Raw genomic sequence first — 14,451 nt, 5'->3', positions numbered from 1 at the left:
CCTTCCTTCCTTTTTTTTTTTTTTTTTCCAAGTAGCTGGGATTACAGGCATGCATCATTCCTGGCTAATTTTTGTATTTGTATTTTTATTTTTTGAGATGGAATCTTGCTCTATCACCCAGTCTGGAGTGCAGTGGCACAATCTCGGCTCATTGCAACCTCCGCCTCCTGGTTTCAAGTGATTCTCCTGCTTCAGCCTCCTGAGTAGCTGGGATTACAGGCATCTGCCACCATGCCCCGGCTAGTTTGTTTGATATTTTTAGTAGAGATGGGGTTTCGCCACGCTGGCCAGGCTGGTCTCGAACTCCTGACCTCAGATGATCTGCTCGCTTTGGCCTCCCATAGTGCTGGGATGAGCCACAGTGTGAGCCCCTTCAGGTGTGAGCCACCACGCCAGGCCCCTTCATTAATTTTGAAGCACCTGACTCTACCATTTCTTTGGCCCTCATTCATTCATTCCAGTTAGCTCAGTTGCTCCTAGATGAGAGGCTCTCTTGCTCTAAATCTCCACTGCTCTCCCCCAGAGGACAAATAGGTACTGAGTACCTACAGTACTCATACTTCTATGGAGTCATACTTCCATACTACACTCCACACTAGGCACTGGAGTTACAGTAAAGGAGGAGAAGACAAAATCTGTGTGCCTCACAGAACTTGTAGGGCAGTGCCAAGGGGTGGATAACAATTAACTGAATAATTAAACCCAATAAATGTGACCTATCAACTGTGTTAACTGTTACAAAGGAAAGCATATCACAGGGAGAAAGGGACCTCATCAGGGAAGTCAAGGAAGGCTCAGAAGGAGGGACAAGTTCTTCCTTGGGTAACCCGCCTTCTGTCTCTATATGCCTGAGTTCCTGGAGGAACTTACTCACCCTCTTTGTGGTGTCAGCACTTGGCATAACAAGTGAAGCAGTCCTTAATTGATCTGCTACAGGGAGGGGAGAATTTGGAGCAGGAAAGCTCTCATCTAGGAACAACTGAGCCAGAGTCAGAACACCTTGCGAGACAGCTCTGGGTACGGATTTGAGCCTTGCCACTCATGAGCTCTGAGCATATTCCTTAACGTCTGTGCCTTGGGTTCCTCATCTATAAACTAGGACTAACCATTCACCTCACAGAGTGGCTGTGAAGATTACAGGATAAAGTGTATATAAAAAGCCCTATAGGCTCGGAGCAATGGCTTGCACCTGTGATTCCAGCACTTTGGGAGGTCAAGGCAGGAGGATCACTTGAGCCCAGGAGTTTGAGACCAGCCTGGGCAACACTGCATGACCTTGTCTCTAAAAAAAATTTAAAAATTAGCCAGGTATGGTGGCGCATGTCTGTAGTCTCAACTACTCGGGAGGCTGAAATGAGCCATGATCACACCACTGTACTGTAGCCCAGTCCACAAAGCAAGGTCCCATCCCCCCCCCCAAAAAAAGCCCTAAAGCCCTACACAGGCCTAGTACATGAAAGCATCCCCAAAATGGCAACCACTATCACCATTACCATTATTTTTATTATTATTATTAGAAGACTCAAAGGGGTCAAGCATAGTGGCTCACGCCTGTAATCCCAGCACTTTGGGAAGCTGAGGCAGGTGGATCACTTGAGGTTAGGAGTTCAAGACCAGCCTGGCCAACATGGCAAAACCTCGTCTCTACTAAAAATACAAAAATTAGCCAGGAATGATTGCAAGTGCCTATAATCCAGCTACTCGAGAGGCTGAGGCATGAGGACTGCTTGAACTCAGGAGGTGGTGGTTGCAGTGAGCCAAGATCGTGCCACTGCACTGCAGCCTAGTTGACACAGGGAAACTGTCTCAAAAAAAAAAAGAAGACTCAGAGGCAAGAAATGAGCTCTGAGAGTTGTGTATCAGTCCATCAAATTTGAGCCAACTCACTACTGACCCAGCCAAATGGACTCCTGAGATCTGAATCTTCTGTGATTTAGAAAGGAGATGAGCCCAGCTCATCTGGTTCCCCCAAAGCAACTGGGAAGGCTACCCCAAAGCAAGTGGGAATGCTCTTGCCAGTTGATGGAACTACCCAAAATTTGCTCTGCCTGAGGCCTGGCTTCCTATTCTGATTGACCCCAGGCTTTGCAGCCCCAGGAATCTGAGGCAAAAGAGAGGCTGCTAAGGTCCAAGGACATTAGGGCCACCTCCTGATTTACCTGGGCACTTCTCTATGAAAGGAAACACAAAGACAAGCCTCATCTTTCCAAGTCTGGCCTCCCTCTTCTTTCTCCTGCCTCCATCTATGCACTTCTGGTTGGGGGCAAGAGGGTAGTGCAAGGTGTGGTAGGCAGAATAAAGGCTCCCAAAGATGCCCAAGTGTTAATCCTCAGAACCTGTGAATATGTCAAGTTGCATGGAAAAGGGGAATTAGGGCAGCAAATGGGACTAAGGTTGCTAATCAGCTGACTTTAAAGCAGGGAGATTATCCTGGGTTACCTGGGTGGGCCCGATGTGATCACAAAGGCCCTTTAAACACAGAAAAGGGAGGCAGGAGAGTCAGCGTCAGAGTGATGTGATGTGAGAAAGACTCGACGAGCCACTGCTGGTTTTGAAACTGCAGGAAGGGGCCACAAGCCAAGGAATGCAGGAGGCCTCCAGAAGCTAGAAAAGGCAAAGACCCAGTTCTCTCCTCAAGCCCCTAGAAAGGAATTCAGGCCTGCAGACAGCTTAATTTTAGCCCAGTGAGATCCATTTTGGACTCCTGACCTCCAGAACTATAAGATAATAAATTTGTGTTTTTTTAGGCCACTAAGTTTTTGGTAATTTGTTATAGAAACAATAGAAAATTAATATACAGGTCTTTCAAGTTGTTCTCCCGGGAGCCTTAGGGCTTTAGAGGCAATGCCTCATGTCAGAGGGAGGATTAGCCATGCTACTATCTTTTACATATTGGGCTTTAATAAAAGAATGCTTATTGTTTCGTGTGAGTGTTTTTGGTTTTTGTCTGTTTGGTAGAGGCAGGATCTCATTTTATTGCTAAGGCTGGTCTCAAACTCCTGGCCTCAAGAGATCCTCCCATCTTGGCCTCCCGAAGTGTTGGGATTACCACCACTTAAAATAGTTTTTATAAACCACTGATGTAGGCCAGGTGCGGTGGCCCATGCCTGTAATCCCAGCACTTTGGGAGGCTGAAGTGGGCAGATCACCTGAGGTCATGGGTTTGAGACCAGCCTGGCCAACATGGTGAAACCCCATCTCTACTAAAAATAAAAAAGTAGCTGGGTGTGGTGGCACACGCCTATAGTCCCAGCTACTTGGGAGGCTGAGGCAGGAGAATCACTTGAACCTGGGAGGCAGAGGTTGCAATGAGCCGAGACTGTGCCACTGCACTCCAGCCTGGGTGACAGAGTGAGACTCCATCTCAAAAAAAAAAAAAAAGAAAAGAAAAGAAAACACCACTGGTGTAGTAGAGAGAGTTTAGGGTTGGGCAGAGTTTGACTCAGTCTGTGTTTACCAGCTGTATGACCTCCCCATGCTTTACTCAACCTCCCTGAGGTTGAGGGCCTCATCTGTAAAAGGGGGATAACCACTTCACAGGGTTGATGTGAGAATTAAATGGGGCAAATGGGGTAGGACAGATCCTGGCACAGGAGAAGCAGTCAGGAAATGCTAGCTGCCCTTCCAGCCTCCTTCCTTCCAGGCAGTCTTTTTTTATTTTATTTTATTTTTTTTTTTGAGGCAGAGTCTCACTCTTGTCACCCAGGCTAGAGTGCAGTGGCATGATCTCATCTCACTGCAACCTCCGCCTCCTGGGTTCAAGCGATTCTCCTGCCTCAGCCTCCCAAGTAGCTGAGATTACAGGCATGTGCCACCACACCTGGCTAATTTTTGTATTTTTTAGTAGAGACAGGGTTTCACCATGTTGGCCAGGCTGGTCTTGAACTCCTGACCTCAGGTGATCCACCCGCCTCAGCCTCCCAAAGTGCTGGCATTACAGGCATGAGCCACCGTGCCCGGTCCCTTCCATGCAGTCTTCTGTAAGGAGGAGGCAGAACCACATTAGTTCCTGTCTTGTTCCCCTCTCCCACAAACAGATGGGATCCATCCAAGAAGCTGAAGTCAGGCTGAGGCTTCATTCATTCACTCAACAAATCTTTATGGCGTGGTCAAGGCTAGGCTGGTGAGCAAAACAGACTGGTCTCTGCCCTCAGGGAGTTTCATTCTAGTAGAACAGGGGTCCCCAACCCCCAGGCCACAGACCAATACGGGTCCATGGCCTGTTAGGAACTGGGCCAATACAGGAGGAGGTGAGCAGTGAGTGAGCATTACCACCTGAGCTCCACCTCCTGTCAGATCAGCTGCAGCATTAGATTCTCATAGGAGTGCAAATCCTATTGTAAGCTGCACATACAAGGGATCTAGGTTGTGTGCTCCTTATGAAAATCTAACTATGTCTGATAATCTGAGGTGGAACAGTTTCATCTTGAAACCATCCCCCAACCTCCATCTGTGGAAAAATTGTCTTCCACAAACCGGTCCCTGGTGCCAAAAAGTTGGGGACTGCTGTAGTAGAACAGACAGACATTAGTCAGACAAACAAACGCACCATTCCAACAGCAATAGCCGGAAAGGAGAGGCGCGTGGACTATGAGACAGTGCTGGAGGGTGGGAGGTAATCTGGCCAGAAGGTTAGAGAAGGCTCTGTGGAAAAAAATGAGTGAGCTGAAAGCTGAAGAATGATTAGGCATTAACTATGTGAAGAAGGAAAGTGAATTCCAGGCAGAGAAATAAAACAACAAAAAGGCCCTGTGGTGAGAGGGAATGAGGCCTAAAATAAAAAAAGATCAGCATGGCTGAGGGCCAGAGAAAAAGGGGATGAGAGGAAGGAAGGAATGGAGAACTACTCTGAAGTTCAACTGCGTTAAGTGGTAGTACCATTCCTGCAAACAGGAAATACTGGGAGAGGACCAGGCTGGGACTGAGATGATCATGAGGTCAATTTTGGACATGTGGAGTTGAGGGAAGCTTTGGGAGATCCAAGCAGAACTATGACATGGGCAGTTGGAAATACAGGATATATAAATTTGCGGTTTGTAGGTAACCTCTGGGCTAGAGATGTAAACATGGGAGTCACGTGTGAGCAAGCAGTGGCTGAAGCAAGGGAGCAGGCCTGGGTAGAACTGTCTATGAGAGTGAGAGAAAGGGGCCTGCAACCAACATTTCATGTCCAAGAGCTAGAGAGTGACCGCAGTTGGGCCTGGAAGGAGTGGCCTGAGAAATGCTGCATCACAGAAGCTAAGGGAGCAGCGTGTATCCGGGCGGAAGAAGTAGTCAGCAGTGTCAAACATTGCCGTAGGGCTCCATAAGATGCCAACTGACTGATGGGACCCTGCTTACCCAACTGAGCAGCATTACTGGACAGGCCTAGTATCTGAAAGGGGGGGCCTATTAGATCTTCTTTGACCTGGATATTAGAGGCTCACCTGCTAGCAGTTTCCAGGGAAAGAGGAACAGAAGAGCAGAGATCCAAAGCATTTGCCATTGTATGCAATGACCTGACCTCAGGAAGTGGCTCAAATTGGAGTTAAGAGCAGATACCAGCCTAGACATATCCTCTGTTCCAAGGCTGGTTAAATATGTATGGCTTTAAAACTAGGGCAATACTTGAGACCTGACACCAGGGTGCAGGGAAGGGGGCTCCTCCTCTCCCACAGTTGGCAAGGCGCCTAGACTGGGGTGTCCAGCTGCAGCAACAGGACAGCAAAGCACCAAACGCACTCACCTGGTAAGATACCCGGACCTTGGACTCTGACCGTCTCCTTGTCCTGCTCGTCTGCCCGCTCTGAGTTCTCAACCACCTGGTCCAACTCCTCACTCAGCTAAAGGGAGAAGCAAAGAGAGCAAAGACAAGTCAGCTATGTCAGCCTTGCTTTTCTACACTAGAATAAGAAAGCAGAAGCTGCTTCTCACTTAATTGTCACCAAAAACCACATGACATAGAGTGTGTTACAGCAATTTTACAGATGAGGACACCGAAGCTTAGAAAGCTCAATAAACTTTCTGCTCTCTGTGTTCCTAGGACTACTGTAGCAAGTACCACAAACCGAACAGCTTAAAACAACGGAAATGTCTTCTCTCACAGTTCTGGAGGCTAGAAGTCTGAAATTGAGGTGTTGGCGGGGTTGGCTCCTTCTACGAGTGGTGAGGGAATCTGTTCCATGCCCCTCTCCTGGCTTCTGGTGACAGCCAGCAATCCTTGGAGTTCGTTGGCTTGTAGAGGCATCCAATCTCCACTCTCCGTTGCCATCTTTACAAGGTGTGCTCTCTCTGTGTCTTCACATGGTCATCGTCTTGAAGGACACCAGCCATGCTGGATTAGGGGCCCACCCTACTCCTGTATGACCTCATCTTCACTAATTACACCTGCAATGACCCCATTTCCAAACAAGGTCACAATCTGAGGTACCTGGGGTTAGGACTTCAACATATCTTTTTTAAGGAAACACAATTCAACCCACAATATTTTCCATGGCCACAAAGCCAGGGAAAGATATGGCAGGAGTAAAATCCAAGTTGGTCTAGTTCCAAAGCCCATAGTCTTAACCACTTCCCAAAGGAAGAGGAAATGCGGCTTAGAGTCTGCTGAGAGAAAAGAGGGAACAGTGAAGGTGGTGTCAGAGCTCTCTCTGGCACTCTGGCTGAAGTCCACTGACTTGGGCTGCAAATGGCAGAACACAGCAGGAAGGGCAGGCAGTCCATCACAGGGATAGGTGCTAATTATAATCAGCAGCCTGGTAGCCAGCAACCTCAACCTCACTTCATCAGTGGTCTCACCTGTCAAATGGGGAAAATTATACCACTGAGAAGGGAAGAAGGACGGAAAGGATACCATGATAATCAACAAGTCTCTGTAGGATTAAGGAGGAGGGCAAGAGAGCTCAAGACCAGAGCTTAGAAGAGAAGCCATCCCTGAACTGGGAGGGAGAGGGGACAGCTTTCCCAAGCACTTTCTCAGGTTCACAGCATCAGTGTTTAAGGTTTCTAGACATTTTCATTAAAAACTCACCTCCAAGAGACAAGTGAAAAACATCTCTTACGAATCTATTCTTCTATCTCCCTCTCCACGACTCCACTCCTGCCCCTTAGAATCAGGCAAAATCTCCAGTTTAAAGCCCTCGAAGCACAAAAGAAAAGGCCAGGTGCGGGGCCTGACACGGTGGCTCATGCCTGTAATTCCAGCACTTTGGGAGGCCGAGGTGGGCGGATCGCCTGAGGTCAGGAGTTCGAGACCTGCCTGGTCAACATGGTGAAACCCCATCTCTACTAAAAATACAAAAATTAGCCGGGCATGATAGCGCACACCTGTAGTCCCAGCTACTTGGGAGGCTGAAGCAGGAGAATCTCTTGAACCTGGGAGGCGGAGGTTGTAGTGAACCGAGATCGCACCATTGCACTCCAGCCTGAGTGACAAGAGTGAAACTCAGTCTCAAAAAAAAAAAAAAGAAAGAAAAGAAAAGCAACCAGTGGGAAAGGGCAGGGAGGCTGGTGAAGGCACCAAGAGATATAAGCCACTAGCAGGAGCACAGATAAAGAGGTCTCACTGGCCAAAGGGAGAGGAGGATGTTAGTCCTGGGAAATCTCAAAGTTCCCTGATCCAAGCCTCACTCAGGTTCACCCTGACCCAGGTGCTAACACCCTCCCACCGAGTTCTCTTCCTGACTACCCACAGCCATAATGAGCCTGCCTCCTTGCCTGCCCCTGGCCAAATTCTCAGTATATCCCACCCTCCCCAAGGAAAAATCCCCCCTCAGCAAATAAACCTACTCAGAGCTAGGTACACTCACAGAATGGTTCAGGAAGAAAGACGCCGGCCATTTTCTGGGTGGCCCCATTCTCTGAAGAAGTGAGAGACAGGGACTCCAGAACAGGCCTCTGAAGAAGGCAAGGGGAGGGCACCCTTCCAGTGCCTTCCACTTTGGAGATGCCTCCAAAGAGAAACTGAGTCTACCCTGGGCCTTGGCCCTCCAAGCGGGGTAAGGGCCTATATTTTAATAAACATTTTATAAGCCCTGCTAGGCTGGCTACGTGTGGATGGTGAGGCACATGTTTCTGCTAAGCCAGGACCCCAAAGCATCCTGGACCCAGGAGCTGCCCACACCCTGTTAACAAGAGCTATCATTCACTGTGGGGTCACTATTTGCCAGACACTGAGCCAAGCACTTTCCACACCAACTTATCTAATCCCCAAACAACCCTGGGAGGTAGGGACTTTTATTATCTTCATCTTTCAGACAAAGAAACTGAGGCTCAGAAAGTTATGTGACTCAATAAAAGTCACACAAACGGCAAGAGGCACAGCCAGGCACGAACGTGGGCTTTCTGACTTTTATCCACTGTGCTCCACACCCTATAAACCTAAAAACTTTCAGGCACATCTCACTCCCCACGATTCCCCCACTGTTTAGGGTACAGAATCTAGGGGTCATGGAATCCACAGCACTGGTTAAAATCCCTCAGACTCCTTTCAGACAAAGGAAACAGATGGAATAAAGGGGATGGGAGGAGAAATATAGAAATCTGTCCAAGGCCAGATTCCAGCCAAGATCCTACACTAAAAAATGGCAAGCCTTAGGCAAATCTCATCTGCCTTCAAGTTGGCTTCTCCCTCCACTGTAGGGCTAAGCCACCTGCTTTATATAGTCCACAAAGCCCTTCTGTGAATCAGTCTTTTACAAAGGGAGATATGTGCAGCAGTAACTATTGACTAAGACAGAAGGCAGCAAGTTCATATGAGAAGGACAGACAGAAATGCAGACGGGTCTGGAAAGCGGACCCCTATGGAACACATGGAACTTGAGGTAGCCCTTGACTTCTGGGGGCATTTTACCCAATGGAGCTTGGCGGAGCGTTGATGAAGAAATGGAGTGAGCACACGCACAGAGGCAGGAGCACATTTTAAAACTGAGTTTCCACTGTGGCCAGACCCTAGGTGGGTTAGGAGGTGGCAAAGGTAATGGGAGACATGGCTGCTGTGCTGTTCAGAGCTTTGGGAGCTTGCTGAGAAGTCTGGACTGCTCTGGGCAGACGAAGGGCAGCGTCAGGTCTGAGAAAAAAGGAATGCTCCGAGGTGAAGGCAGGGCCTCAAGGCAAATCTGGAGAGTATGAGAGACTAAAGGGAGCGATGGTAACACAGTATCGCACTCAGAGGTTACAGCAAACACAGGGACACAAACTGGAGGAGGACCGACCTGGAACTGCCTGACTTTGGCCAATGAGGCGGCACGATGGAGGGGCACAGAAGAGGACGGTTGCCAAAGATGACCAAGGTTTGGGGGCCGAGAAGTGGAGGCGGAGGAGGAGAGCAGTTCCACTAATACAGCTGGAGAAGTGAGGAGGCAGGGCTTGCCTGAAGGAAGCGCTGGACGCACAGCCTGCAGCGCAGGACAGAGAAGAGACAAAGAACTGGAAAGTGATAAAGTCGTGGGAGGAGGTGAGACTGGAGGGAGAGACGAAGAGGAGCGAGAACTAGCAAAGTCCATGAAGGCACTTTTTCAAAGTTAGGTGGTCACCAAAAAACAGGTAATCAATCCTGTCACCAGCCGCGGGGACAGCGAGGCCTTGGGCTTGCAGGGGGAGGATGCCGACGATGCCGACCGCGCATCAGCTCTCGCCGGGAGGAGGGCGCGGGCGCTCCACTTGTTGCAAAGAACGCCGGGTTCCTCTGGGCCATTGGGCTGCCGCTCCGGCGGGGAGCGCGGAAGGCTGGGCCTCAGGTAGCTTCAATCATTCACCTGCTGGTTACGGGTCGCGGCGCCGGGGACCCTACTCCGGACCTCGGCCATGTAACCCGCAGCATACGGAGAACGCTGGGCGCCCGCTCCGCTGCCCCGCTTCCTTCCTGCCCCTGGGCCGCTCCTCTGCACCCCGGGAGCCCTCCCCTGACGCACCCGTCGGTCCCTCGGAAGAGCCCTCTGCCGCGCAGCCCCGACACCCCCCGCCCCGCATCCGCCCAGGCCCCCGGGACCCTGCTCCTCCGCCTCAAACTTCCCTTCCGTCTCTCACAACCTCGTACCTCCTGGTAGGATGTGGAGCGCTCCTGCCGGATCATGGCACTGACCAGAGCTTCGGCACACCTGAGACCGCCCCAGCCCGCGGCGCACGGACGCAGCACTGCGGCCGCTGCACCTGGACCTACCGGCTCCGCGAGGCGAAAGCGGTCCGGAGGGGCGTCCCAGAGACCAGGCGTGGCCATACTCGGCGCATGCGCCTGGCCGCTGCCGCCCAGGAGCCGCGAAACTGTTGATGGGAAATGTAGTTCTGGGCGGGGGCGCCCCTCACACCAGCTCTCACCCCTGTGGCGGTAAAGCCTGCATGTGACCCTGGGCCAGCTAAGCTGGTCCTTAGACGCGTGCCTCTGCGTCTCTCACTTCCTCTTTGTTGGAGGGGGAGGGACGGAGAAGAGGAGTGGAAAGTGGAACAAAGTCAGATGAGTAGGAGCCCCTAATCTATAATTGCAAGAGGAAGCTTGGCCTGGCGGTTTAAAACCGTAATAAATGTCTGGAGAGCACTTTGTATGTTAGTTACAAAGCGCTCTCACTCACATTATGCCGTTGATTCTGCAAGGAACCCTGTAAGAAGGACATTTTTCTCCCTAATTTACAAATGAGGAAACTGAGGTACTTTGTTTCAGAAAGGATGCGGGTGGAGCGGTAATCAAATGAAGATTATTTCATCCAGGGGTAGACTGCGGAGCCCATGTTCTCTCCATTATTCCAGGGGCAGGAGTACCCCTAGGTTCTTGTCCTGGCTCTGACCCTCCCCTTTAGGTCTTGCAATGCTCTGAGCCCTCCTCTCCTCGCCTTAGAATGCAACTGCTAAACCCTGCCCTGCCTGACAAGGCCTATGAAAGCAGAAAGGAAGGATCGTGCAGAGAAAGCCTAAAGCCGCTGTTCAGCCACAGAAGAAGCCTCAAGCGCTAGATGTGGCGTCAAATCTGGTGTTGGCCCTGTGGCAGGGTGGACCTGAAGACCACATCTTCCTCTCCTCCCACTGCCTGAAACAGCTGTTGTGTGGGGGCCCTCGGCTCCTCAGTGGTGAAGCAGATAGAGGCTGCTTGTTGTGCCTTGGTGAATGCTGCTCTGTGTCCCTTACAGCTGCAGCTTGGTAACCCCTCCACTCAGGCCACTGGGAGCCTCTTCTCTCCTCAGTGATAAGCAGAATAGCGCCAGCCACATCAAAGAACCCTGGACCTCCTGGAGCATCAGCAATGGGAGGTCCCCATCACCTCTCCTGACCACTCACCCCTATCCTAGGCCCTCTGCTCTTACATCTGTTATATAGGACAATATATATAGTGCCTAACACATCGTAGGCACTCGACAAATGTTTGTTAAATTTATGAATGGAACACTGATTCCAGCCATTTCATTTAACAGTTGCTTACCAAAACAAATTAACAATAGCAGACCACTAATTAAATTCCTTACTGTGTTAATACAATGGTACTTGATAGAACAAGTTCACACCATCATAGAATATTAGAGCTGGAAGGAACCAGAGAATTCTATTCCAACCCTGTCATTCCTCTCTAGTCTTTGTTGGTGTGACCAAACTGGAAAATTATGGGCTCCCACATTTGAAGGAGATACTGGCTAATAAAATATAAAATATGGCTTAACAAATACAATGTGCTGGGCACTGGGATACAGAAATGGATAAGATACCCTTGGGTCCTGGCTTTCGTGGCTCTTTCATGCAACTGTGGAGAGACAGATCATAAACATGTAAATAATGTTCTGTCCTTGCAGCCCCCAAGTCCTCTCTCCCATTCCTTCATGAGCACACATCAGTCAGGCTTTACTCCCCTCCACTCCACTGGAACAGTGCTTGTCAAGGTCACAAGTGACCTCAGTGTTGTCACATCAGATGGCCATTTTCCCATCCTCCTCTTTCTTGATTTATCAGCCACAGTGGACTTGGCTGATCCTCCCTCCTCCTTGATAAGCGTTCCTCCCTGGCTTCCAGGACACCACACACTCCCAGCTTGCTCCTACCTCACTTTGAAGCCATCCTCACAGGGTTAACACGAATTCTGCACAGAAATAGAGTTATAATTAAGCATTAATCAGGCTGTAATTTGACCCACTTCCTTGTAGCCAAAAGTCATGTAGCACTAGATACTGACCATTTGCATCTCCACTGCTCCTACAGGTAGGATTTCTGACATTGGAATCATAAGGCTTTTGCTTAAGAATTGTTTAAGGCCAGGCCCAGTGGCTCACGCCTGTAATCCCAACTCTTTAGGAGGCTGAGGCGGGCGGATTGCCTGAGGTCAGGAGTTCGAGACCAGCCTGGCCAACATGGTAAAACTTCATCTTTACTAAAAATACAAAAATTAACCAGGCATGGTGGCGGGCACCTATAATCCCAGCCTCCCTAGCCTCCCTACTCAGGAGGCTGAGGCAGGAGAATCACTTGAACCCGGGAGGCGGAGGTTGCAGTGAGCCAAGATCGCACCATTGCACTCCAGCCTGGGCGACAATAGCAAAATTCTGTCTCAAAAAAAAAAAAATTGCTTAAAATGTTTTTCAGATCACAAATTCCAGTGAAACAGCTGACACCAACAAGTTTGAAGACACCAACAGAGGAATGGAATCAGCATGAGAATACAGCTGCTTCTCTCTCTGTCCGATGATTTCACCCTGTTCTCTTTGGCCAATCAGCAGTCTCCACACTTCAGCCTACTCCTTAAAAACCCTTAGAAAAGCCCCAAACTCCTTGAGAGAGGGTTTGAGGTTCCCCTCCATCTCCTCGATTGGAGGCCCTATTGGTAAGCCTCTTTTTCTACTGCAACTCCGTCTTGGCATATTGACTTGCTGCACACATCAGGCAACAGGCCTATTACAGTTACAGTTACTGCTCTTTCTCAGCCTCTCTGCTGACTTCTCCTCATCTCAGCTCTACAGGGCGGACTTTCCCAAAGCTAGGTTTGTTGTTGTTGTTTTGGTTTTTTTTAGATGGAGTCTCGCTCTGTCACCCAGGGTGGAGTGCAGTGCGGCAATCTTGGTTCACTGCAACCTCTGCCTCCCGGGCTCAAGTGATTCTCCTGCCTCAGCCTTCCAAATAGCTGGGATTACAGGTGCCTGCCACCATGCCTGGCTAAAATTTTCATATTTTTAGTAGAGACGGGGTTTCATCATGTTGGCCAGGCTGGTCTCGATCTCCTGACCTCAAGTGATCTGTCTGCCTCAGCCTCCCAAAGTGCTGGGGGAATTATAGGCGAGAGCCACCACGCCCAGCCCCAAAGCTAGATTTTCCACCTCCTTTCTATTCACTCCGTAGGGGCTAGTGAAGTGGTCACCTCTAGCCTCATGGCTTGAATTATCATCTATACCCTAAAGATTCCTGCTATAATTGACTTGTGTTCCCCCAAAATATGTTGAGGACCTAGACCTCAGTACCTCAGAATGTGACCTTAGATGGAAATAGGGTCATTGCAGATGTAACTAGGATGAGGTCATATTGGAGTAAGGTGATCTCTCAGTCCAATATGACTCGTCCTTATAAAAAGGTGGAGGACATGGGCCAGGGTGGTAGGATGCTAATATATCTGGGGGATGTCAAGAGAGGCCTCCTGATGGCAGTTACTTTTGAGTAGAGACCTAAATGACAAGAAGGGACTAGCACATGATGGTCTGTGCGGGTACAGGCAGAAGGCACAGGTACAGTACACAGGCCCTAGGCTGAAGCCAAGCAGAAGGCAGTGTCAGTGGAGAGGACCACTAGGGGCATGTAGTGTAACCACCTGATGGGTTCTTCCTGCCTGCTGTATAGACAATATCAACTCACTGAGACCATGGCATTGCAGTAAAGAAAGAGTTTAACTGACTGAGGCCACAGGGAGACAGAGTTATTACACAAATCAATCTCCCCAAGCATTTGGGGGCCAGGGGTTTTCAAAGGTAGTTTGTGGGATAGGATAGGGGTGGGTGCTTGCTACTGATTGGTTGGGGTTGCAATCACAGGGGTGTGGGAAATGGTCCTCCAGTGCACTTAGTCACTGCTGGGTGGGGGCCACAGGAGTGATTGGTGGGTCCAGGTGGAGCCATCAGTGTCGGACATGCAAAAAACCCGAAAAGACATTTCAAAAAGCCAAGCTGAGGTTCTACGATAGTGACGTTATCTGCAGGAGTAATTGGGGAAGTTGCAATGTCTTGTGACCTCTAGAATAATGGCTGGCAATCATTTACATGTATACCTTAGCAGGAGGCAGTTTCAGGAGTCAGGGCAAGGGAGAAGCCAGGGCTTTTTTTCCCCTGTTCTCTGCCTCTCACAGTTTCCCTTCCATGGCTCCAGCCCCTGATACAAAGGCTTTTTGTGGTCCTAGCTTCAGCCAGGTGACTCAGGCCCTTAGACTCTAATAAACACCACTGTTGCCCGGCATGGTGGCTCACGCCTGTAATCCCAGCACTTTGGGAGGCTGAAGCGGGTGGATCACCTGAGGTCGGG

The 14,451-nt window shown here is 49.8% G+C and overlaps 1 protein-coding gene across 5 annotated transcripts in view; it reads right to left on the bottom strand.

The window, feature by feature from the left end:
• The window catches only part of PACC1 (proton activated chloride channel 1), a 51,419-nt gene extending 41,198 nt beyond the window's left edge, over positions 1 to 10,221 (bottom strand). The window contains exons 1-2 of one of the 5 annotated variants that reach the window (XM_514181.6): positions 10,016 to 10,221; positions 5,726 to 5,822 (exon numbers count right to left, since the gene is read on the bottom strand). In XM_514181.6, coding sequence (XP_514181.4) covers positions 5,726 to 5,822; positions 10,016 to 10,195 — 277 coding nt within the window. In that variant the 5' untranslated portion in view covers positions 10,196 to 10,221. Of the gene's footprint in view, positions 1 to 5,725; positions 5,823 to 9,191; positions 9,500 to 10,015 lie in introns of those variants that run through there. The other 4 variants (XM_054658472.2, XM_054658464.2, XM_009441441.5 and 1 more) reach the window with 4 other exon arrangements.
• Between the last annotated feature and the right edge of the window lie 4,230 nt (positions 10,222 to 14,451).

Source organism: Pan troglodytes, chromosome 1 (genome assembly GCF_028858775.2).
Source record: "Pan troglodytes isolate AG18354 chromosome 1, NHGRI_mPanTro3-v2.0_pri, whole genome shotgun sequence".
NCBI classification, from domain to species: Eukaryota; Metazoa; Chordata; class Mammalia; order Primates; family Hominidae; genus Pan; species Pan troglodytes.
The sequence above is the reverse complement of the archived record's forward strand: the minus strand, read 5'-3'. Positions and strand labels throughout refer to the sequence as shown.